Source organism: Betta splendens, chromosome 15 (assembly GCF_900634795.4).
Source record: "Betta splendens chromosome 15, fBetSpl5.4, whole genome shotgun sequence".
Classification (NCBI taxonomy): Eukaryota; Metazoa; Chordata; class Actinopteri; order Anabantiformes; family Osphronemidae; genus Betta; species Betta splendens.
In genome coordinates this window covers 2,813,344-2,832,149 of record NC_040895.2, presented here as the reverse complement: position 1 = coordinate 2,832,149, position 18,806 = coordinate 2,813,344, and the positions used below count along the sequence as shown (strand labels likewise).

The following is an 18,806-nucleotide window of genomic DNA, read 5'->3' as shown; positions in this document are numbered from 1 at the left end:
ATTATATGCATAACAACCATTTTCCATATGTTGCTGCATGCTCATGTGTGTATATTATCATATATTATTACAATGTTAAATGTCATAACTGCAACTGATGTTGAAATGCTAAAGGATAGTTATGTAGTTATACAATTATGTATGATCGCTGTACGTTGTCCAATTCAGACACTAGTCTATGTTTTGTATGTTTGGTCATGAAGAAAACACATGAAGAGCTTTGTTCAAGAGGCATATGGTGATGAAATGATGTTGGTCCTTTTTTGGATTCAAGCACCCTGACCTGCTGTACAAAACCCAAAGGTATTGTAAAAAGGTGCAAGTGAAATGTTTCGTTTGATACACTGTTGCCATGGATCTGCTCCTTGAAAACCTGGTTCATCCTGTTAGAAAGGAGTGTCTTTGTTTCTTGTGCATTCTACTTAGGTTTCGGCTGCCAAGAGGCCTGCCTGTCGCACTCTGTGACATAGTTTGAATTCAGATGGTGTGTGTGTACGTGTGTATGTTTGTGATAATGAGAGAGGTGGTGCTAATGCTGCCCAACCTGTTCTCCAGGCTTTCAGCTTCTGGGTTTTTTAACAGGCTCATTCATGTGATCCTGTCGGACAGAACAGCAGTGACACACTGACAGGTGACGTCTCTCCCATAGTTGCATCTCTGGTAGCAGTGTATGGTGAGTCTATTAGCATGTTGACTTACTCAAATACAGCATTGCTGAGGGTTTGCTGTGTTTATCATATACAATTACTTCATGAACTTGTCCTTAAACTAGTCTTTTGATAGTTAACTCTATTCGTGAATGTGTTGTAAGTTGGTAATTTTCCTGTAGGTTATTCACCAACAGTTAGCGGAAAGACAAGGAAATCTGCATTAGAGAAGGGTTGTGGCACCTCTTTAGGAGGACCTCACTGAAATTTTAAAAGAAAAGATTATTTTGTATTGTTTTCTGTACTAGCAACTGATGGTTAAAGATACATTCAGGATTCAGTGTAACTTGAACTGTATTTCTGTTTTAGAAAAATGGTATAAACTGCATGGCTCAGATTTGTGTGTGTGTTTTCACAGATCTAGTCATTTGGCATTACTTCTGTCTCTTCATAATTCAAATATGCCTGAACATACTGTGCACAATTGTAATATCCCTAAATTGTTGTGGGTTTGGAGATCTAATTGTATAAATCATTAAGCTTAGCTCCCAACAAGAAGTTAGCAATTAACCCACATGTGGTCTTGTTCTCATCAGGGTATTAGCCCTACAGTACCTAGTTGTTAATCACAACTTGGCATCATTTTAATGACCCTTTGCTCTTGCTTACTCACTTATAAAAGTGGTAAAATATGAAGAAAAAAAATTCATACTTTTTTAAATAGTCTGTTTTTAAGCAAGGGCAAAAAAAACGTCATGCAACCATTTTGAGAGGCCGGTGCGTGAGCGAGGATGTGTATGTGCATGGGCCTTGTGTGGCATGTTGAGTTAGAATGCAGGTAAACTGACTGGCTTAGATGCATACTTTCCTCTGAGCAAACCTGGCAGAAGCACTGGATTCCTGAAATGTAAGGTGAACCTGTGGGTGGGTGTTTGCTCTCTGTCAGTCATGTTTAGAATGGCTTACAGGCAGGTAAGGATTTGTGATCAGGAGCAGGGTTGTTAAGGAGCTGAACTGAACTTTCATCTGCCACTTCAGATATCAGGACCTAAAAAATATCTGCTAGTACCTGCCATTATTTGTCAACATGGACTAAAAGAATGAATTGTGCTTTGATGGAGTCTTTTGGTAGCATGAGTGTTATAGCATATTCCATGAAACTATTGTCCCTGTAGTGATTTGTACATTTCAAACCTTTAGATGCCACATTGAATGGTCAATAACATTTTCATGAATGGTGATATTTCACTATTATTATCTTACAAAATGATTAATCATTATCTATGTTACAATAGAGCACACAAATTTTGAAAAAATACATGTTTATCTTGGTTCTCATTCTGCTTCACTCTAAATTATATGACTTCATAGCTAACAATGCTTTTTTCTGCTGTTTACAGCTCCATTTGCTTTGATTTGGCGTTTCTATTGTTTTCTGTGTTTTATATAAAGCCAATGATAATGCAGATGTAAAGATTCCTACAAAATATGGTAAGTATAAGTACCAAAAATATGTAAACATTTTAGTTCAAACTTAAAAACCCTCATGATGTAATGCATGTGTATGCAGATGTTTTATCTTGTGTGTAATTGAAACTTTTTTTAATCAAGAGTGAAAACGGCAGGAGTACAAGTTTCTCAGAATGCCTCGTCCTGGATGACTCAGATAATGGAGTCATCATTAAAGGAATCACAAATGACACTCTTGCTGTGAAGAGTGGCCTGCAAGCAGGTATAAGTGCTGGGAAGAATCGTTTGCAGTGCCTGCTGCCTCCTGCCCAGTGACAGCTGGGATAAGAATTAATACATTTAAGTTTTTCCTCTTCTTTCTACTTGTGACAGGAGATAAGATTATGGCTGCCACTATACACCTAGACCATCTCAATAAAAATGATGTGCAGAACATTCTGAAGGTTCTGGAGCCATATGATAACAACATGAAGGTTCTTACAAAGAAGGAGTTGACTGGCAGCGTTGACTTTGGCTCTGTGGGATTGGGTCTTAAAGACTCAGCAGAGGTAAACATCACAGCCTCAGGCATGGCTAATTTATTATTAAAGATTGTGTGTTAAACCAGACCTACATACACATAGTAATACTTTTAAAACAAACTGTCCAGAAAAGCTAAAATATTTTTAGTAAAGCTTGTAAAGTCACCCTCATTTGTCACTGATTCAATGTTACTTTACATCATGACTTCAAAATCATCTTAATCCAGCATCAGCATTTTCTTAAAATTTCGATAAATTGAATGAATAACAGCATCGTTTTCTGTAGCTCTGTAATAAAAAATGTAACTCTACTTTTTCAATACTTTACCTACAGCTACTCAGTCCGCAGAAAGAGCTGTCACTGGACACATCATCGGGGACGCCAGCTGCTTTGCTTGATGGTCTGAATGGAAAATTAAATGATCTGCAGAGGCTGGACAGTGAAATAAGTGGGCCCACCCCCAGTCTTAGTATAAATCATCTGAAAGCTGATGTCACAACACCCCAGCTCACCACTCCTAGTGCCTCACTTGACATCAGGAAACCAGAATCTAAGCCAGGCAACCTGAAATACAATCCTCCAAAATTTGAAATGCCACAGCTCAGTTTGCCTCGTTTCAAAACACCAGAAGCAGTTGGGAATGTAGATCTGCCTTCTGTCAATGGAAATCTGGAGGCGTCTGGCCCTAACCTGTCATCACTGAAAACAAACCCTAAAAGTCCAGATCTAGACCTGAAATTGTCAGATGTTGATTCAAGTTCTCTTGATGTAAATTTAGAAGCTCCAAATACTAATATTGAAACACCATCAGGCAAAGTCACATGGCCCCATCAGAAATGGAAAGGTCCCAAAGTTAAAGGGCTGGATGCTAACTTGAGTGCTGACTTATCTCCTGCATCTGATGTCAACATTTCCAAATCAGATACTGATAGGAATCTAAATGCTCCAGATGGTGACATTAATTTGCCAAAAGCAGACGTCAAAAGCTCTGATGTAGATGTTCAAACTGGTAAAATCAATTGGCCTAATTGGAAGTTCAAGAAACCAAAACTTCAAGGTTCAAGAACAGACTTAGATATGGCAACAGATGTAAACACACCTGATTTATACCTTTCAAGCCCAAAAATAAAGGGTGACATTGATTTACCAAATCCTGAGCTCCCAAAAGTCGATCTTCCAAGCACTTGTGTAGATGCTCAAGCTCCAGATGTTGACGTTGATACATCGGGTAACATTAACTGGCCTCATCTGAAATGGGGGAAACCCAAGATTCATAGCCCCAACACTAATATAGAAACAGATCATTGCATACCAGATGTTGATGTTTCTGCAACAAGTATTGGGGGTGAAAGTGCACCAGAAGTAAAGGCTAATATTAACGCCCCAGATGCTAACATCAATGCATCTTCTGGCAAATTCAGTCTCCCAACATTTAAAAAGCAAAAGGTCTCTGGATCCAAAGTGAAAGTACCAGATGTAGACCTGGATTCTGACGTTTTAGCCCCAGAGCTAAAAGTTTCAGTACCAGAGATTGATGGTGAGATAAATGCACCAGAAGCTCAGGTGCTTTTACCCAAAGGAAAAGCTGATATTAATGCCCCAGATGCTAACACTGAAGCCCCTTCTGGCAAATTCAAATTCCCAACACTTAAAAAGCAAAAAATCTCTGGATCCAAAGTAAAAGTGCCAGATGTAGACCTCGAAGCTGATGTTTCAGCCCCTGACTTAAAAGTCTCAGTACCAAAGACTCATGGTGAGATAAATGCACCAGATGCTCAGGTGAATTTACCCAAATTAAAAGCTGATATTAACGCCCCAGATGCTAACATCAATGCATCTTCTGGCAAATTCAGATTCCTAACACTTAAAAAGCGAAAGGTCTCTGGATCCAAAGTGAAAGTACCAGATGTGGACCTGGATGCTGACGTTTTAGCCCCAGACCCAAAGGTTTCAGTACCAAAGACTGATGGCGAGATGAATGCACCAGAAGCTCAGGTGAATTTACCCAAAGGAAAAGCTGATATCAATGCCCTAGATCCTAACACTGCAGCCCCTTCTGGCAAATTCAAGTTCCCAACACTTAAAAAGCAAAAGATCTCTGGCTCCAAAGTGAAAGTGCCAGATGTAGACCTTAACGCTGATGTTTCAGCCCCTGACTTGAAAGTCTCAGTACCAAAGACTGATGGTGAGATAAATGCACCAGAAACTCAGGTGAATTTACCCAAATTAAAAGCTGATATTAATGCCCCAGATGATAACATCAATGCATCTTCTAGCAAATTCAGATTACTAACATTTAAAAAGCAAAAAGTCTCTGGATCCAAAGTGAAAGTACCAGATGCAGACATGGAAACTGACGTTTTAGCCCCAGAGCTAAAGGTTTCAGTACCTAAGATTGATGGTGAGATAAATGCACCAGAAGCTCAGATTAATTTACCCAAAGGAAAAGCTGATATTAATGCCCCAGATGCTAACACTGAAGCCCCTTCTGGCAAATTCAAATTCCCAACACTTAAAAAGCAAAAAATCTCTGGATCCAAAGTGAAAGTGCCAGATGTAGATCTCGAAGCTGATGTTTCACCCCCTGACTGGAAAGTCTCAGTACCAAAGACTGATGGTGAGATAAATGCACCAGAAGCTCAGGTGAATTTACCCAAAGGAAAAGCTGATATGAACGCAACAGATGCTAACATTGAAGTCCCTTCTGGCAAATTCAAAGTCCCAACATTAAAAATCCAAAAAGTCTCTGGACCAAAAGTGAAAGTGCCAGATATTGATGCCAATCTTGACTCAAGAAGAGAACCCAACAATCTAAATCTTGATATGTGTGATGTACATGGACTACCTAAAACTGTATTTACTTCTCCTAATGTGAATACTGAACTGCCCAAAGCAGACCTCAAAGGCATTGATGTAAATGTTAAAACCCCCAAACTTGACACTATAGATCCCTCTGTGGAATTGCCAGCAGGTGTCAAAGCATCTAATCTGAGCCTCTCTGCCCCCAGAATTAAAGGAGACTTCAGTCCTTCAAGTCTGGCTGATGATCTAATGACAGATGTAAAAGAACCAAGTGTTAATCTGCCACAAATATCTGATTCAAACTTTGAAGCACCAGATATTAGTCTCTTGTCACCCAAAAACGTCTCAGCCAAATTGTCAAATTCTGAATTGAAAGCCCCTGATGCCACACTGACAGGTCCAAATGTGGGCATCAACCTGCCCACAGAAGGTCTCAAAGGACCTGATGCACTGATTGGAAGACCAGATCTAGACTGTAATTCACATCTTGGTGACTTTAAGCTACCTCGCTGCAAGTTTCCAAACCTAGGTCTTTCAAGTCCTGAAGTAGAGGTTCCCACTGTCCATTCCTCAGTGAATGTAGAAGCACCCAGACTTAATGTAGGCAGTCATACAGGTGATGCCACTACCTCTGCTCCTTCTGTAGACTTGAGTGAGCTTAATTTAGAGAAAGATATTAAAAACCCTAAAATAGACCTGAAAGCTCCAAATGTAGATACTAGTCTTGAGAAGTCCAAAGGGCTGAATTTTAAATTTCCAAAGTTTGGTTTTCCAGGGTCAAAAACAAAAGCTCCAGAAGTTAATGCCAGTGCAAAGCTTAATGTTTCGCCTGATGTGACGGTCAAAGCTCCCAGTGTGGAAACAGGGGTTAGTTCACCTGATGTCAATGTGTCTCCTTTAGACCTGAAGACATGCCTAAAACAGCCAGAGCTTCATGTCAGAGATGAAGAAGACACTGAAAAAAAAGGTTCTCAAAAAAGTAAGCTATCATGGCCCATCAAATCAAAGTCTGCTTTAGGTAATGTGGAAGATGAAAGTGGTGTCTGCTCTGAACCTAATATGTCAAATGCTGATGCGGACTTCCCTGTCTTCAAAATCCACAGGCTGCCCAGAAATAGCATTAATGACATCGGAGAAATTGGTGAAGCCTTAAACTTACCAAAATCCGATGCTGAAGACAAAAATTATGTTGTTAGCAAAGGGATACGCTTGCCAATATTAAGCAAATCAGCCAAAATAGGTGAAAAGATTGACATTATGGAGAGATTAAAACTGGCAAGGGAAAAGGTTCCAAGTCCTGATGTTAATCTAGCAGGAATTTCCTCTTTGGTGAAAGGAGATAAGTCATTAAATGAAAATGACAAATTGTCATTGGGCCTTTCTAACATGCTTGGCCTTAATTCTTTGGCCTAATAGTTTCAGATGCTAACTGATACCTGCTAGGTTTAATTTTAGCCCAGAAATGTACATATATAAATAACAGACAATAAACTGTACTAAATTCTAAGTTTATTTTACACTTGCCAGTTTTACTAGAATTAATATCAGATAGTATCTTTGCTTAATTACTCTGGATACCTAAAGAAAGAAACTTGTTTTATAAACTGTGTATATTACTGTTATTTATATCTTTGTGAATTCTGGGGTCATGCTACTTATATATTAGGTATCAGCGTCCGTACTGCATATGATTACACCTTGTACCTTGAATTGTGTGAATGTTTCTGTTACTTCTATATTCCATAAAAAGCACAACACAGTTTTTCTTCTTCTGAGAATAATCAGCATAGTGTTTGCTTAAAAATGTTTGATGCTTGTCAGTGATCCCTGTACTTTTTTGGGTAAACTATTTTGTATAGCTGTGTCCACCCCCCTTTAATGTTGAAGGCATTATACATCAGAGAGCAAATAATTGAAATTAATAAATGGGAGATGTAGAAAATTATTTCTTTCTAACATGCCTTTGCCTATAGTAGTTATTGGAACCTTGAAATTTCTTACGTCATAAGAGGTATTCACAGGTGTCTTGATAGCAAAACTTAAAAAATACTAAAGAATTGTATTGATTTTGATGTGTTTATTTCTCAAAGACAAACAAAAATTTTGTAGAGAAGAGAAACACTGAATGACAAAAGACATTAAACGATGTAAAACATTTTTTAAGACCTGCTATACTTAATACCCAACACATTCCTCCATTCTAATGTCTCCACTCAGGACAACAGAACCACAGTAAATGAGACACAGCAAAATAGATTATTACTCAAATCTTGTTTCATAACATGCTTTGCATATTTCACAAATATACGTGTTACTGCCAAAAATAAATACCATGTTACTACAGGTACACACATACTGTATATTGTCATGAACACATGGTCAGATGCACATTAAAAAGCGTAAGTGTGTTCAGCTGGCTGTACTTAAGTACACTATGATGACAATATGGTGAGGTTTCGCAGGTGTAATGTTTTCATGTTTACTTGCAGTTGGGTGTGTTTCCATGCTCCAACAGGCTAGTTAGCAATAGGCACAAAGTAGATCTAAGAATAAAAATATTTTTGTATTTGGTAGACAAAAAGTGTTATATAAGACAAATTCAATTTCAAGAAAATTATTGCAATATAAAAACATCAGGGCATTACCATTTTTGAGAGATTTTGAGAGACATAAATGTTCATAAAATCCATTTTGGTTATAATTTGCTCAAAATCGCATTGTAAAAACGAAGTTATTAGGGCATATGTCTGAGACACAGTCAATTCTAGATCTTCAAGCTAGATGTTACATGATTTCAGCCTAGACCGACAGACATACATCACAATGCTATATTGTCTGGGAGATATAGTTTCACATGAAGCAGTTCTTGATGCTGAAGACAGCCATGATATGTATGCAATCAAACTGATTAACTAGTCTGTTGCCACCGTGATGGCCAGTCCTTCTCTATCCAACTCTGCAGCAGTCTTAGCACATCAATGCGCTGATAGATGCGGCAAAGTTCTGTAAGCTCTGTGACAGTTTTCTGGTTGTAGCGCAGCAGAAACTCCTGGGTGGGGCTGTAGGATAAGGAGCCCTGGGTCCGGTGCTCCAGCAGGGTGAGTTCATCGTAGCTCATTCCCCAACGACTTGCGAAGTTCTTCCAGTTTTTGATGGTGCAGTGGTTTGGATCCAGTTTGAGCCGTAGTAAGTCCAAGAGATCTTTGTCATTCATGAGGTCACTGATCTTAGGAGGCGGTGCTGAGCTGCACCAGTTTTCACAGGGGCTGTTTAGTATCTGCAATTCTTTAGGGTAGTCTGAGATCAGAGATTAGTTTATGAACATCAGTGTCTGTCTCAATTGCAGGCTGCTATCACAGAAACACTATTCAGTACTCTTGTTATTACAGGTTAAACGTTACAAGTTGAAATGTCCATGCTTCAATAAGGCTAACAAAATATACATGTGCGTTTCCTGCTAAAAGACATAGTACTAATGTATGGATGACAATAAAGGTTTTACCAGCTGAAGTAGATGTTGATGAGCAGATGCACTCTTCAACATCTTCAACTGGCTGCAACACAGGAAAAAAACACATTATGTTGGTAAACTCAAAGGCCAAATTACATACATGCCTGAAATAAGAAATGATCACAAACAGTTAATATTAATACAACACAATACAATACGGCTTTATTTTTTTCCACAATGGGGACACTTTTTTTCAGCAGCAATAGACAGTAGACAAAAACAATAGACAAATCTTTTTCAATGACAGTTGACCAAAAACATGTTGAGTAGTATTTAACAATGAAGGGATACTCTTCATTCCACCATAATATCTATGCAAAGAAAATTATCATTTATTCCTCGGTGGATTGAGTGCTGTGTGCCCACACACTTCAACTAATGCTTCCTGATTTTCTCTCTACCTGCCCTAGCAATAGTCAGGCTAAGAGGGGGCGGAGCCAGCCTGCTGTAGCGAAACCGCTCTGTCCATCATTGTTTTTTCTCGCATACAGCACTAATATTCAATGGCTGGAGGTTCTACTCTTGATTATTTATGAGATAGTGAGTTCTTTCGAGTATTAGCACAGTCTGATATTCGTGGTTACATTTATGGGTCAAAGTTGCGAGACGAGACGACACAGACGAGTTACGCCATATGGAGGTGGACGAGGCTGCCCGAAGGAGCCAGCAGCCCACAGCAGAGAGCTGAGAACCGGCAACCGGCAGACTTGTGCCTTTGCGCTGATAGAAACACAACTGAATATCCCGGTGCTGCAATAAATCTACTGCTGCCGGTTTGTCTTGGATGAAGTTGTGGATTCTACTGTTTTGGGCTACATGTAAACAAAGGTCCACTCAAAACCAGCTTCAGAATACCAAGGACAAACCAGAAAAAACACCCAGGACCTCAAATGAGCACTGAGTAAGTAATATAACAGATTTTTTAGCTTGCGCTGTGAAGTATGAGTTACAAGCTGCTGCTCTCAGGAGTAGCGCTAGGTTACGTTGCCCACATTAGTTTGTGAATTAGCTTTCATATTCCATACTATCATATAAACTGAAATTAAAATGTCAGCAGAACCACCTTCTAATCAACGCAGGAAAGACCAAGGAGATGCTGGTGGACTTCTGCAAATGTCAGTCTACACGCCCCCCCCCCCTCCAGTGAACATCCAGGGAATGAACATCCAGAGAGTGGACTGTTATAAATGCCTGGGTGTTAACCTAAACAACAAACGGGTCTGGACTAACAACTCAGATGCACTATACAGGAAGGGCCAGAGCCAGCTCTACCTCCTAAGAAGGCTGAGGTTGTTTGGAGTAAAGGGGCCACTCCTGAGGACTTTCTATGACTCTGTGGCGTAATCACGACCACCACAAGTCTCACCCACTGCGGTAAACACTGTCTGCCCTGCAGAGCAGATTTAGCAACAGACTGATCCACCCTCGCTGTGGGAAAGAGAGATTCCGCAGGTCTTACCTTCCTGCTGCTGTCAGACTTTATAATGAACAATTATAACATGGTGCACATTCCCACCACACTGCCTGTGGAGTTCTCACCCTGTTTGTTGCCGGTTGAATCTGTCCCTTAAATGTTGCATCCAACACCTATACAGGCCAATTAGGCTGCTTGATTTGCTTACCAGAGTCTTTTTAGGAGTTTGCTTCGGCTATGAACTCATGGTTGCTTATTTTCGCTTTTGTCGCAATAGTGGAAGAATGGTGCAAACAAACACGAGCAGCTACAGTAACTGAACCAATGAGCAACAGATGTGATTGACAGAGAGAGGAGCCAACCAGCTACGTGTGAAAAGTTTATGGTGATCTATCGTATATTGGCTCTACGATATCGTAGATTGTACAGACCCCAAAACTATTGTATAAATACCATAATTATCGGAATTCTGGCAACACTGCTGCTGATGGAGAACGTGTGTTACGGATCATTAGTTTTGGGCTGCATGTACTGTAAATAAAGGCCAACTCGAAACTAGCTTCAGGATGCCGGTCGAATGAGCACCAAGAAGGTAATGTATTCAACCTTTTAATGTTTTAGCTTGCAATGTGAAGTTCGAGTACAGTAACGAGCTGCTGCTTGTCCTGTTTTGGACTGTTAGGAGTAGCGTTAGCTTATGTTGCTAACGATAGCTTGTGCATTACTTTGGCACGCAGCAATTCTAAAACTAATTCAATAGTTAATTTCATCATTTTGTATGTAATATCTGCATATTGTCCCAAGGCTTTTGGAAGGGACAACTATCTTGTTTTGCCAGTCACTAACAAAAGATGATAAAAAGAAGAAGGTTTTGTCTAAATCTGTGGCTTTCTATCATCTATTATTTTTTTTTTTTTCTCCGGCGCCGGTCGAGCTGGCTGCTGGTCACAACAGCTCCTGTCCTCTTACTTCTATTTATTACTTTCTTCACTTATTTAAGTTTACCTTTCTAGTGTGTTGTTAGTAACATTAGTGTACACAACCTGTACACAGCTTTTTTATAGTTTTTCTAAGTTTGGCGCAGTACAAACGCTGTTTTTAAAGCTACGATGTGCGTCGGGGTCGGAGCGCGCATTGTTTACACCGCGGAGCAGCTGATCGCGCTGCGCAGCGCTGTAGTTCTGCCCAGAGACAGACACGAGATCACCGCTGAGGTGCTGGTGAAGTCCCGACGTGGGCGCCGCGCTGGAAAACTACGACGGGAGAAAACGAGACGCTTCAGGCCCGCTGTCCCCTCCGTTATCATGGGGAACGTGAGATCTCTCGCCAACAAGATCGACGAGCTCGCGGCGCTCACACGGTACCAGCCGGAGTACAGAACGAGCAGCGTCCTGCTGTTCACGGAGACCTGGCTGACGTCACTCATCCCGGACTCGACTGTCGCACTGGACAATTTTCATCTGCTACGTGCGGACAGAACGGAGAACAGCGGTAAGAGGAAGGGAGGGGGTCTGGCTGTGTTTGTGAACATCAGGTGGTGTATGCCACGACATTGCACTGTCAAAATGAAGCTGTGTAACAGAGACATTGAGCTGTTGGCGGTGGGCATGAGGCCATTCTACCTGCCAAGGGAGTTCACACACGTTATAATAATTGCTGTGTACGTCCCACCCTCCGCTAACGCTGACACAGCTTCTGAGACCCTGCTCTCAGTCACCAGCAGGCTGCAAACACAGCACCCACAGGCCCTCTTCCTGATCTCTGGGGACTTTAACCATGCACCTCCTTCAGCTGCTCTGCCTACATACACCCAGTATGTGACCTGCCCCACCAGAGACAATAAAACACTGGACTTATTCTATGCCAACACCAAAGAGGCCTACGCTGCATCCTCCCTCCCACCGCTGGGCAGAGCTGACCACAACATCCTGCATCTCCTGCCTGTGTATAAACCTGTTGTACACAGGCAGCCGGTGGTGCCCCGCACAGTGAAGAGGTGGACAGCTGAGAGCGAGGAGGCTCTCAGGGACTGTTTTAACACCACTGTGTGGACAGAGCTCTGCGACCCACATGGGGAGGACATTAACGCAATAACAGACTGTGTAACGGACTACATAAACTTCTGCTGTGAAAACACTGTTCCCACCAGGCGGGTTCGGTGTTTCACTAACAGCAAACCATGGGTCACCCCTGATATTAAAGCTCTGCTAAAGGAGAAGAAGAGAGCATTTAAATCAGGGGACAGGGAGGAGCTGAGGAGGGTGCAGAAGGAGCTGAGGAGGAAAATCCGTGAGGGGAAGTCCAGCTACAGGAGGAAGATGGAGGAGCAGCTGCAGCAGAACAATGTCAGTGAGGTGTGGAGGAGCCTGAAAACCATCTCAGGCTTCAAAGCTCCACACCCACAGGCTGAGGGGGACCTGAGCTGGGTCAACGAGCTGAACTCACACTTTAATAGGTTTGACCAAGCACCCACTCACACCTCCCAGCAGCTGCCTCCGAACCTCTTGTCACCTCATACCACTGGATTACCAGCCCCCACAGCCCTTCACACCTTTACACAAAGCCCTCTACCCTCAGCCCTGACGACTGGTGACTCATCCCAACCACACCCCCTCACTTCACACCACACTGAGTCACTTCCTCAACCCCTCATTTCACACCACACTAAGACACTCCCTCCACCCCTATCCTTCTCCAGCACCCAGGTGAGAAGTGAGCTCAGGAAGATCAAGGCCAGGAAAGCAGCTGGACCAGACGGCATCAGCTCCAGACTCCTAAAGTCCTGTGCAGGCGAACTGTGTGGAGTTATGGAGCATGTCTTCAACCTGAGCCTCAAGCTGAGGGTGGTACCACAGCTCTGGAAGACCTCCTGCGTGGTACCAGTGCCCAAGACACCGCACGCCAAAGACCCCAGCAGCTTCAGACTAGTGGCTCTGACATCACACCTGATGAAGACACTGGAGAGACTGGTCCTGGGTCACCTCCGCTCTGCAGTGGGAACCTACCTGGACCCGCTGCAGTTCGCCTACCGACACGGCATAGGAGTAGACGACGCTGTCATCTTCCTCCTACATCGAGCCCTTTCCCACCTAGAGAAGCCCAGCAGCACTGTGAGGATCATGTTCTTTGACTTCTCCAGTGCCTTCAACACCATCCAGCCGATGCTTCTGAAACACAAACTGGAGGAGGCTGGTGTGGACCTTCATCTGACGGAGTGGATTATGGACTATCTCACAAACAGGCCTCAGTTTGTGAGAGCCAGGGACTGTGTGTCTGACACTCTGACCTGCAGTGTGGGGGCCCCACAGGGGACTGTACTGGCCCCCTTCCTTTTCACCCTCTACACGTCAGACTTCAGACACAACACGGACAGCTGTGTTCTGCAGAAGTTCTCTGATGACTCTGCGATCGTCGGACTGATCACCGATGATGACGATGCAGAGTACAGAGGACTCACTCAGAACTTTGTGGACTGGTGCCAGCGGAACCACCTCCTGATCAATGTAGGGAAAACGAAGGAGATGGTGGTGGATTTCCGCAGACAGCAGCCTGCTCTCATCCCACCGATGCACATCCAGGGAAGGGACATTGAGAGAGTGGACTCTTACAAGTACCTGGGAGTGCATCTGAACAATAAACTGGACTGGACTCATAACACGGATGCACTGTACAGGAAGGGTCAGAGCAGACTCTACCTGCTGAGGAGACTGCGGTCTTTTGGAGTGAAGGGGCCACTCCTGAAGACCTTCTATGACTCTGTGGTGGCATCAGCCATCCTGTACGGTGTGGTCTGCTGGGGCAGCAGCATCACAGCGAGGGACAGGAAGAGACTGGACAGGATCATCAGAAAGTCCAGCTCTGTCCTGGGCTGCACTCTGGACACGGTGCAGGAGGTGGGTGAGAGAAGGGTCCTGGCTAAACTGACATCCATCATGGACCAGGTCTCTCACCCACTGGAGGACTCACTGTCTGCTCTGGAGAGCAGCTTCAGTAGCAGACTGATCCACCCTCGCTGTGTGAAGGAGAGATATCGTAGATCCTTCCTACCTGCTGCTGTCAGACTGTACAATCAGAACTGTTGACCACATCCCACCACAGTCACTCACCCACTGCATCAGTGGTTTATATAGCAACCTGCTCTGCACAATATTTGTGTAAATCTGTGAACAATCATGTATATTGTTACCGGTACAATTCTACCCATTACTGTGCAATAACCCTGCAATGACCTCATACTCACTCTAACTGTACTGTACTGCTTTGTACTGTGCCAACACAAACTGTTCTGTACCTGTATTCTTGCTCATCTGTACTGCTGTTGTGAGAGGTAATTTCCCCACTGCGGGACTATTAAAGGTTTTCTTATTCTTCTTTCTTATCTATCTGCTTCAGTCCAAAATAAAAGGCTGTTAAAAGGACTTAAAAACAATGTCTTTATTCGAAGCAATGTCCAAACGTTTATCTGCGTCCGAGTCACCACTCTGTGCAGTAGCTTATGCTGCTGCAACGTTGGCCGGGGGGGGGGGGTACACAGCAAGCACCACAACATATGAGAACTCCCTCTAGGTGTAGTAAGGTGATGACAGCAAGAAGCTCAATGTGCCTGGTGCACAACTGTTGTTGTAACAGAGATGTGCACTGGGCTGCTCCATCTGTTGTTAACCAACAGTGCCACACCACCTGCTGCTAATTCTTCTCAGTCTCTCTCAGGCTCCTGGCCCCCCGGGCTGACCACTGAGTCCAGCATCAATGTGTTCAGCCACGTTTCCACATTACACTACACTCCCTATACTTCTGCTGAAGCAGAGTCGGTGTATACCTCAATTTCCTCCCACGGAGTCTTCATCCTGTTCTGCGGCCTCTCCTTTTCCACTGTATTTGAGGTGGAACCACCTGTGTGGGGAGGTGCAGAGCTGGTCTTTGGTATAAAGAAAGGTATGTGTAGGGCTGAGACGGTCCTCTATTGTCTTCCCCAAAAAAATTAAAAAAGACAGGAACGTTGAGCACAACAGAAATAAAAGTGGTCTGCCTGTGTTTGGACTTCAAGTAGGGTTTACCACTAAGACCAACAACCCGTAAAACAGGTCAAAATACGATAGAGAAAGTAAAGAAGAGAAGAGAGATAGTAGGAGCTGTTCCAGCAGGCTGCTACTCAGGTCACGCCATCTTGCAATTATATTATATATTTATTATAAGAATAATATTATTATTATGAATATAATAATTACCATAACAAAAATTAATCTTTAACAAATGTTATTGACTGACTCAACAATGATTATAGTAAACACTGCTTTAATTAACAAGTCTAAATACTAACAGTATAACTTTCAAGTGGTTATTTTTGTGATCTGCTAAGGAACGTGTTCCAGGTATTAGGATAGGATATGACTTTATTTATCCCACAATGTGGAAATTCTTTTGTTCGCAGAAGCTGAAAACAGAGAACAAAATAGGACAAGAACAATAACAAACAGCATTAACTGTGCAAAAACTAGGTAATTAGTGGATTCAAGAGAAGAGTTGCGGAAATATTTAGGGAACATACATGTAAAAACGCACCTACTTATGGAGACATTCCTTGTAGGGATAAGACACGTCAGTGTTACAGTTTTAACCCCGGTTCTTTGGGTGCAGTATCTATGTCTCCTCACCAGTTATACATTACATATGTTTGGGATGTAGACCTCCCATGGTCAGGGTACATGGATACAGCTTTAAGTAACAGCAGTGTTACCAGTCACACCTCCTCCTGAGGCTAGCACTTCTTGAGGTGTGAGCTCAGTTATAGGTTGATCAGAACCAGTCTCCGCGTGGGCTAAAGACAGAGATAAAGTCTCTTCCCTCAGAACCGGGGTTATGCTTGTAACCCTGACATTCTCTAACGCTTGAGACTATCTCTCCTCACCAGTTACATATGGCATGAGAACTCTTCAAGACACACTGCAAGGAGACTAGGCAGGTGAAAGAATGGTCACACACAACTGTACACAAACCACGACGAAGGCCCTGTCCTGTCCAAGGCCGGAACCAGATCCTTGTTAAGGTTCGCTAAGATGACAAACTCTCCACCTTTAAGATCAGGCTTAAAACCTTCCTTTTTGATAAAGCTTATAGTTAGAAATGGTTCAGGTCACTGGCAATGATTGTTAGTTACAGGAACCATGTCTTAGTTAAGCTGCAATGGACATGGACTGCTGGAGGACTTAATTTTCACACTGAGCTCCTCTGTTTCCTTCTAACTCTTCTATCCAATAACGTTCTATTATTATTCCATGTTTATAAATAACCTTGTCTCTTTCTTTACCGTAGTTGTGCTTCGCCCTTCCTCTCTTTCTCCCACTCTGTCCTCACCTACAGGCATCACTGGACTCAGAGCTGTGTCTGTGATTGGCAGCTGCGGATCCATCCCTCCTGCCTGTGTCCAGTCTCTGGTTGAACCATCCTGCCTGTGGTCTGTTGTTGCTTGTTGTTGTTGCTGTGCTTTTCTCTCTCTCTATCCCCTCACCCCAACCGGTCGAGGCAGATGGCCGCCCACATCCAGCCTGGTTCTGCTGGAGGTTTCTTGCTCGTTAGAGAGGGAGTTTTTCCTCCCCATTGATGCTGTTAAATTATAGATATTATAATTAAAGGCTTGCTGTATGTGGTGGGACCTGTTGGGTTTAATTATGTAAGGTCTTAAACCTTACCTTGTAAAGTCCAATGAGATAACGTTGTTGTGATTTGGCGCTATATAAATAAAATTGAATTGAATCGAATTAAACAAGTAACATTAACTTAAAAATAACAAAAAAAATTAAAAAAAGAATTTAAATCGAAAGCTTAAAGTGTGCAAAGATTTTCAATTCAAATCTATTTTCAACTTTAGTTTTTATGTTCTCGAGTTTCAAGTCTTAATTTTTCGATTTGAAAGCTCTTTTTCAGTTAGTTTTTTTTAGGGTTCAACTTTTTTTTTCAGGTTCGGTTTTTGGGTCTACATGGCGTGTGACAGCGGGAATAACACAGAGGACCTATAAAAAAGTCTTATGGACACATTGCCTTTAGGAGCTGTGGGAACTGGGAAAATTATTATTATTGTTTTATTCTACTTAAGTGTTTGCTTCAAACAAAATGGGCATCAAAGACAAGCAAATACCACTACAGTACAGCTCAGGCCACTGTAGCTGCTTCCACAGTACGTTCCACATAGTACGACCCAGACGTTACCCAGCAAGTGATTACCACGGTCCACAGCCTGACAGCCACAGCCAGACAGAGGCTCTATGATATGGGACTCCTGGCGAGGGACGTCCCGTCGTTAATAGTCATTGTTCGGAAACAGCAAAATAATATATTTGACATAATCTTTACAGTAACATTACCTCTGTCTTTGTCAAGTTTTTCCTCCTCTTCTTTTCTTTTTTTCCTCCCCTGGGCACTAGACAGTTTAGGACATTTTGATATTGACAGCTTGTTGACCCACCAAAAAATGACCACCGTGTAGCAGGTAAAGGCGGATTATTTGGAAGAAAGGGGAGGCGTCTTAGGCAAGTAGGCTTTATTATTATTATTATTATTATTATTATTATTATTATTACTACTACTACTACTACTACTACTACTACTACTTAGTAGGCTATTGTGGTGGGCTTGATGTCTCAATAAGGTGTCTGTAACTTTTCATGCCTAAAAGGTCTGTAGATCGCGCACACTGCCCGTCTGAAAATGTGTGTTTTAAGCTCCCATTCAGAATGACAGGTTTTAAGGGTGTGTCGTAAGCAAAGTTGATCGCCACAAGTGTTTAAGGAAGTGCACTGATGTGACCTGCAGCGGGGATCAAAATCTACGGTCACCAAATTCATTGTAACATCAAAAATGGCTAGCTCGTCCGGCAGTGGAGTTCAACCATATGTCTTTGATCCCGAATCTGACCCTGAAGCTTAAGAGGAGGCTGTGGAAGTGGTTACACTTCAACTGGCGCAAGATTTATCTCAATGGTAATTTCACACGTTCTTCTATGTATTTCATTAATATAATTTGCAACTCAATTAGTGGTTGTTAATAATAATGGTAACTAATAGGCTATGCACCTTGCACCACCTGCAAAACTCTTGCTAATTGAAAACACAGCTTTTGCTTTAACATAAATGCAAAAAGCTCGAATAACTCATTCATTCACTTTGTATGCAATTCGGTGCAAATGTGGGAATTGTCAATCCATGCCTAAGGAGGCAGAAATTTGCTGCTGTCAAGAAATTGCACAGGTATGTATGATATTTTAATCAATATGACGTGCTATTTCATATTAATATTTAGATAAACCTTACTAATTGCTTTCCAACAAAAGGTTGTAGGATGCCTGAACCAGTTGCCAAACCCACCGGCATGTATGGTTGAGCATCCAGGACTGGAGCCAGTATGTTTAAATATGTATTTGTTACAGAATGCATTTAATATATAT

The 18,806-nt window shown here is 42.3% G+C and overlaps 2 protein-coding genes across 3 annotated transcripts in view; one reads left to right on the top strand and one right to left on the bottom strand.

The window, feature by feature from the left end:
• The first annotated feature begins 529 nt into the window (after nucleotides 1-529).
• si:ch211-125o16.4 (neuroblast differentiation-associated protein AHNAK) lies at nucleotides 530-7,598 on the top strand. Its single transcript, XM_029175837.3, has 5 exons — nucleotides 530-673; nucleotides 2,048-2,138; nucleotides 2,259-2,379; nucleotides 2,490-2,665; nucleotides 2,973-7,598. Exons 2-5 carry the CDS (start codon nucleotides 2,136-2,138, stop codon nucleotides 6,852-6,854), a joined length of 4,182 nt encoding a protein of 1,393 aa, XP_029031670.1. The 5' UTR covers nucleotides 530-673; nucleotides 2,048-2,135; the 3' UTR covers nucleotides 6,855-7,598.
• The window catches only part of edaradd (EDAR-associated death domain), a 27,973-nt gene continuing 16,385 nt past the window's right edge, over nucleotides 7,219-18,806 (bottom strand). For both annotated transcript variants that reach the window (XM_029175839.3, XM_029175838.3), the window contains exons 5-6: nucleotides 8,944-8,995; nucleotides 7,219-8,738 (exon numbers count right to left, since the gene is read on the bottom strand). In XM_029175839.3, the coding sequence (XP_029031672.1) occupies nucleotides 8,350-8,738; nucleotides 8,944-8,995 (441 nt within the window). In that variant the 3' untranslated portion in view covers nucleotides 7,219-8,349. The remainder of the gene's footprint in view (nucleotides 8,739-8,943; nucleotides 8,996-18,806) is intronic.

Coding starts and splice junctions, on each gene's coding strand:
- si:ch211-125o16.4 (XM_029175837.3), top strand. Junction 2,380..2,489: donor GAAGAGTGGCCTGCAAGCAG/GTATAAGTGCTG, acceptor TACTTGTGACAG/GAGATAAGATTATGGCTGCC. Junction 2,666..2,972: donor GTCTTAAAGACTCAGCAGAG/GTAAACATCACA, acceptor CTTTACCTACAG/CTACTCAGTCCGCAGAAAGA.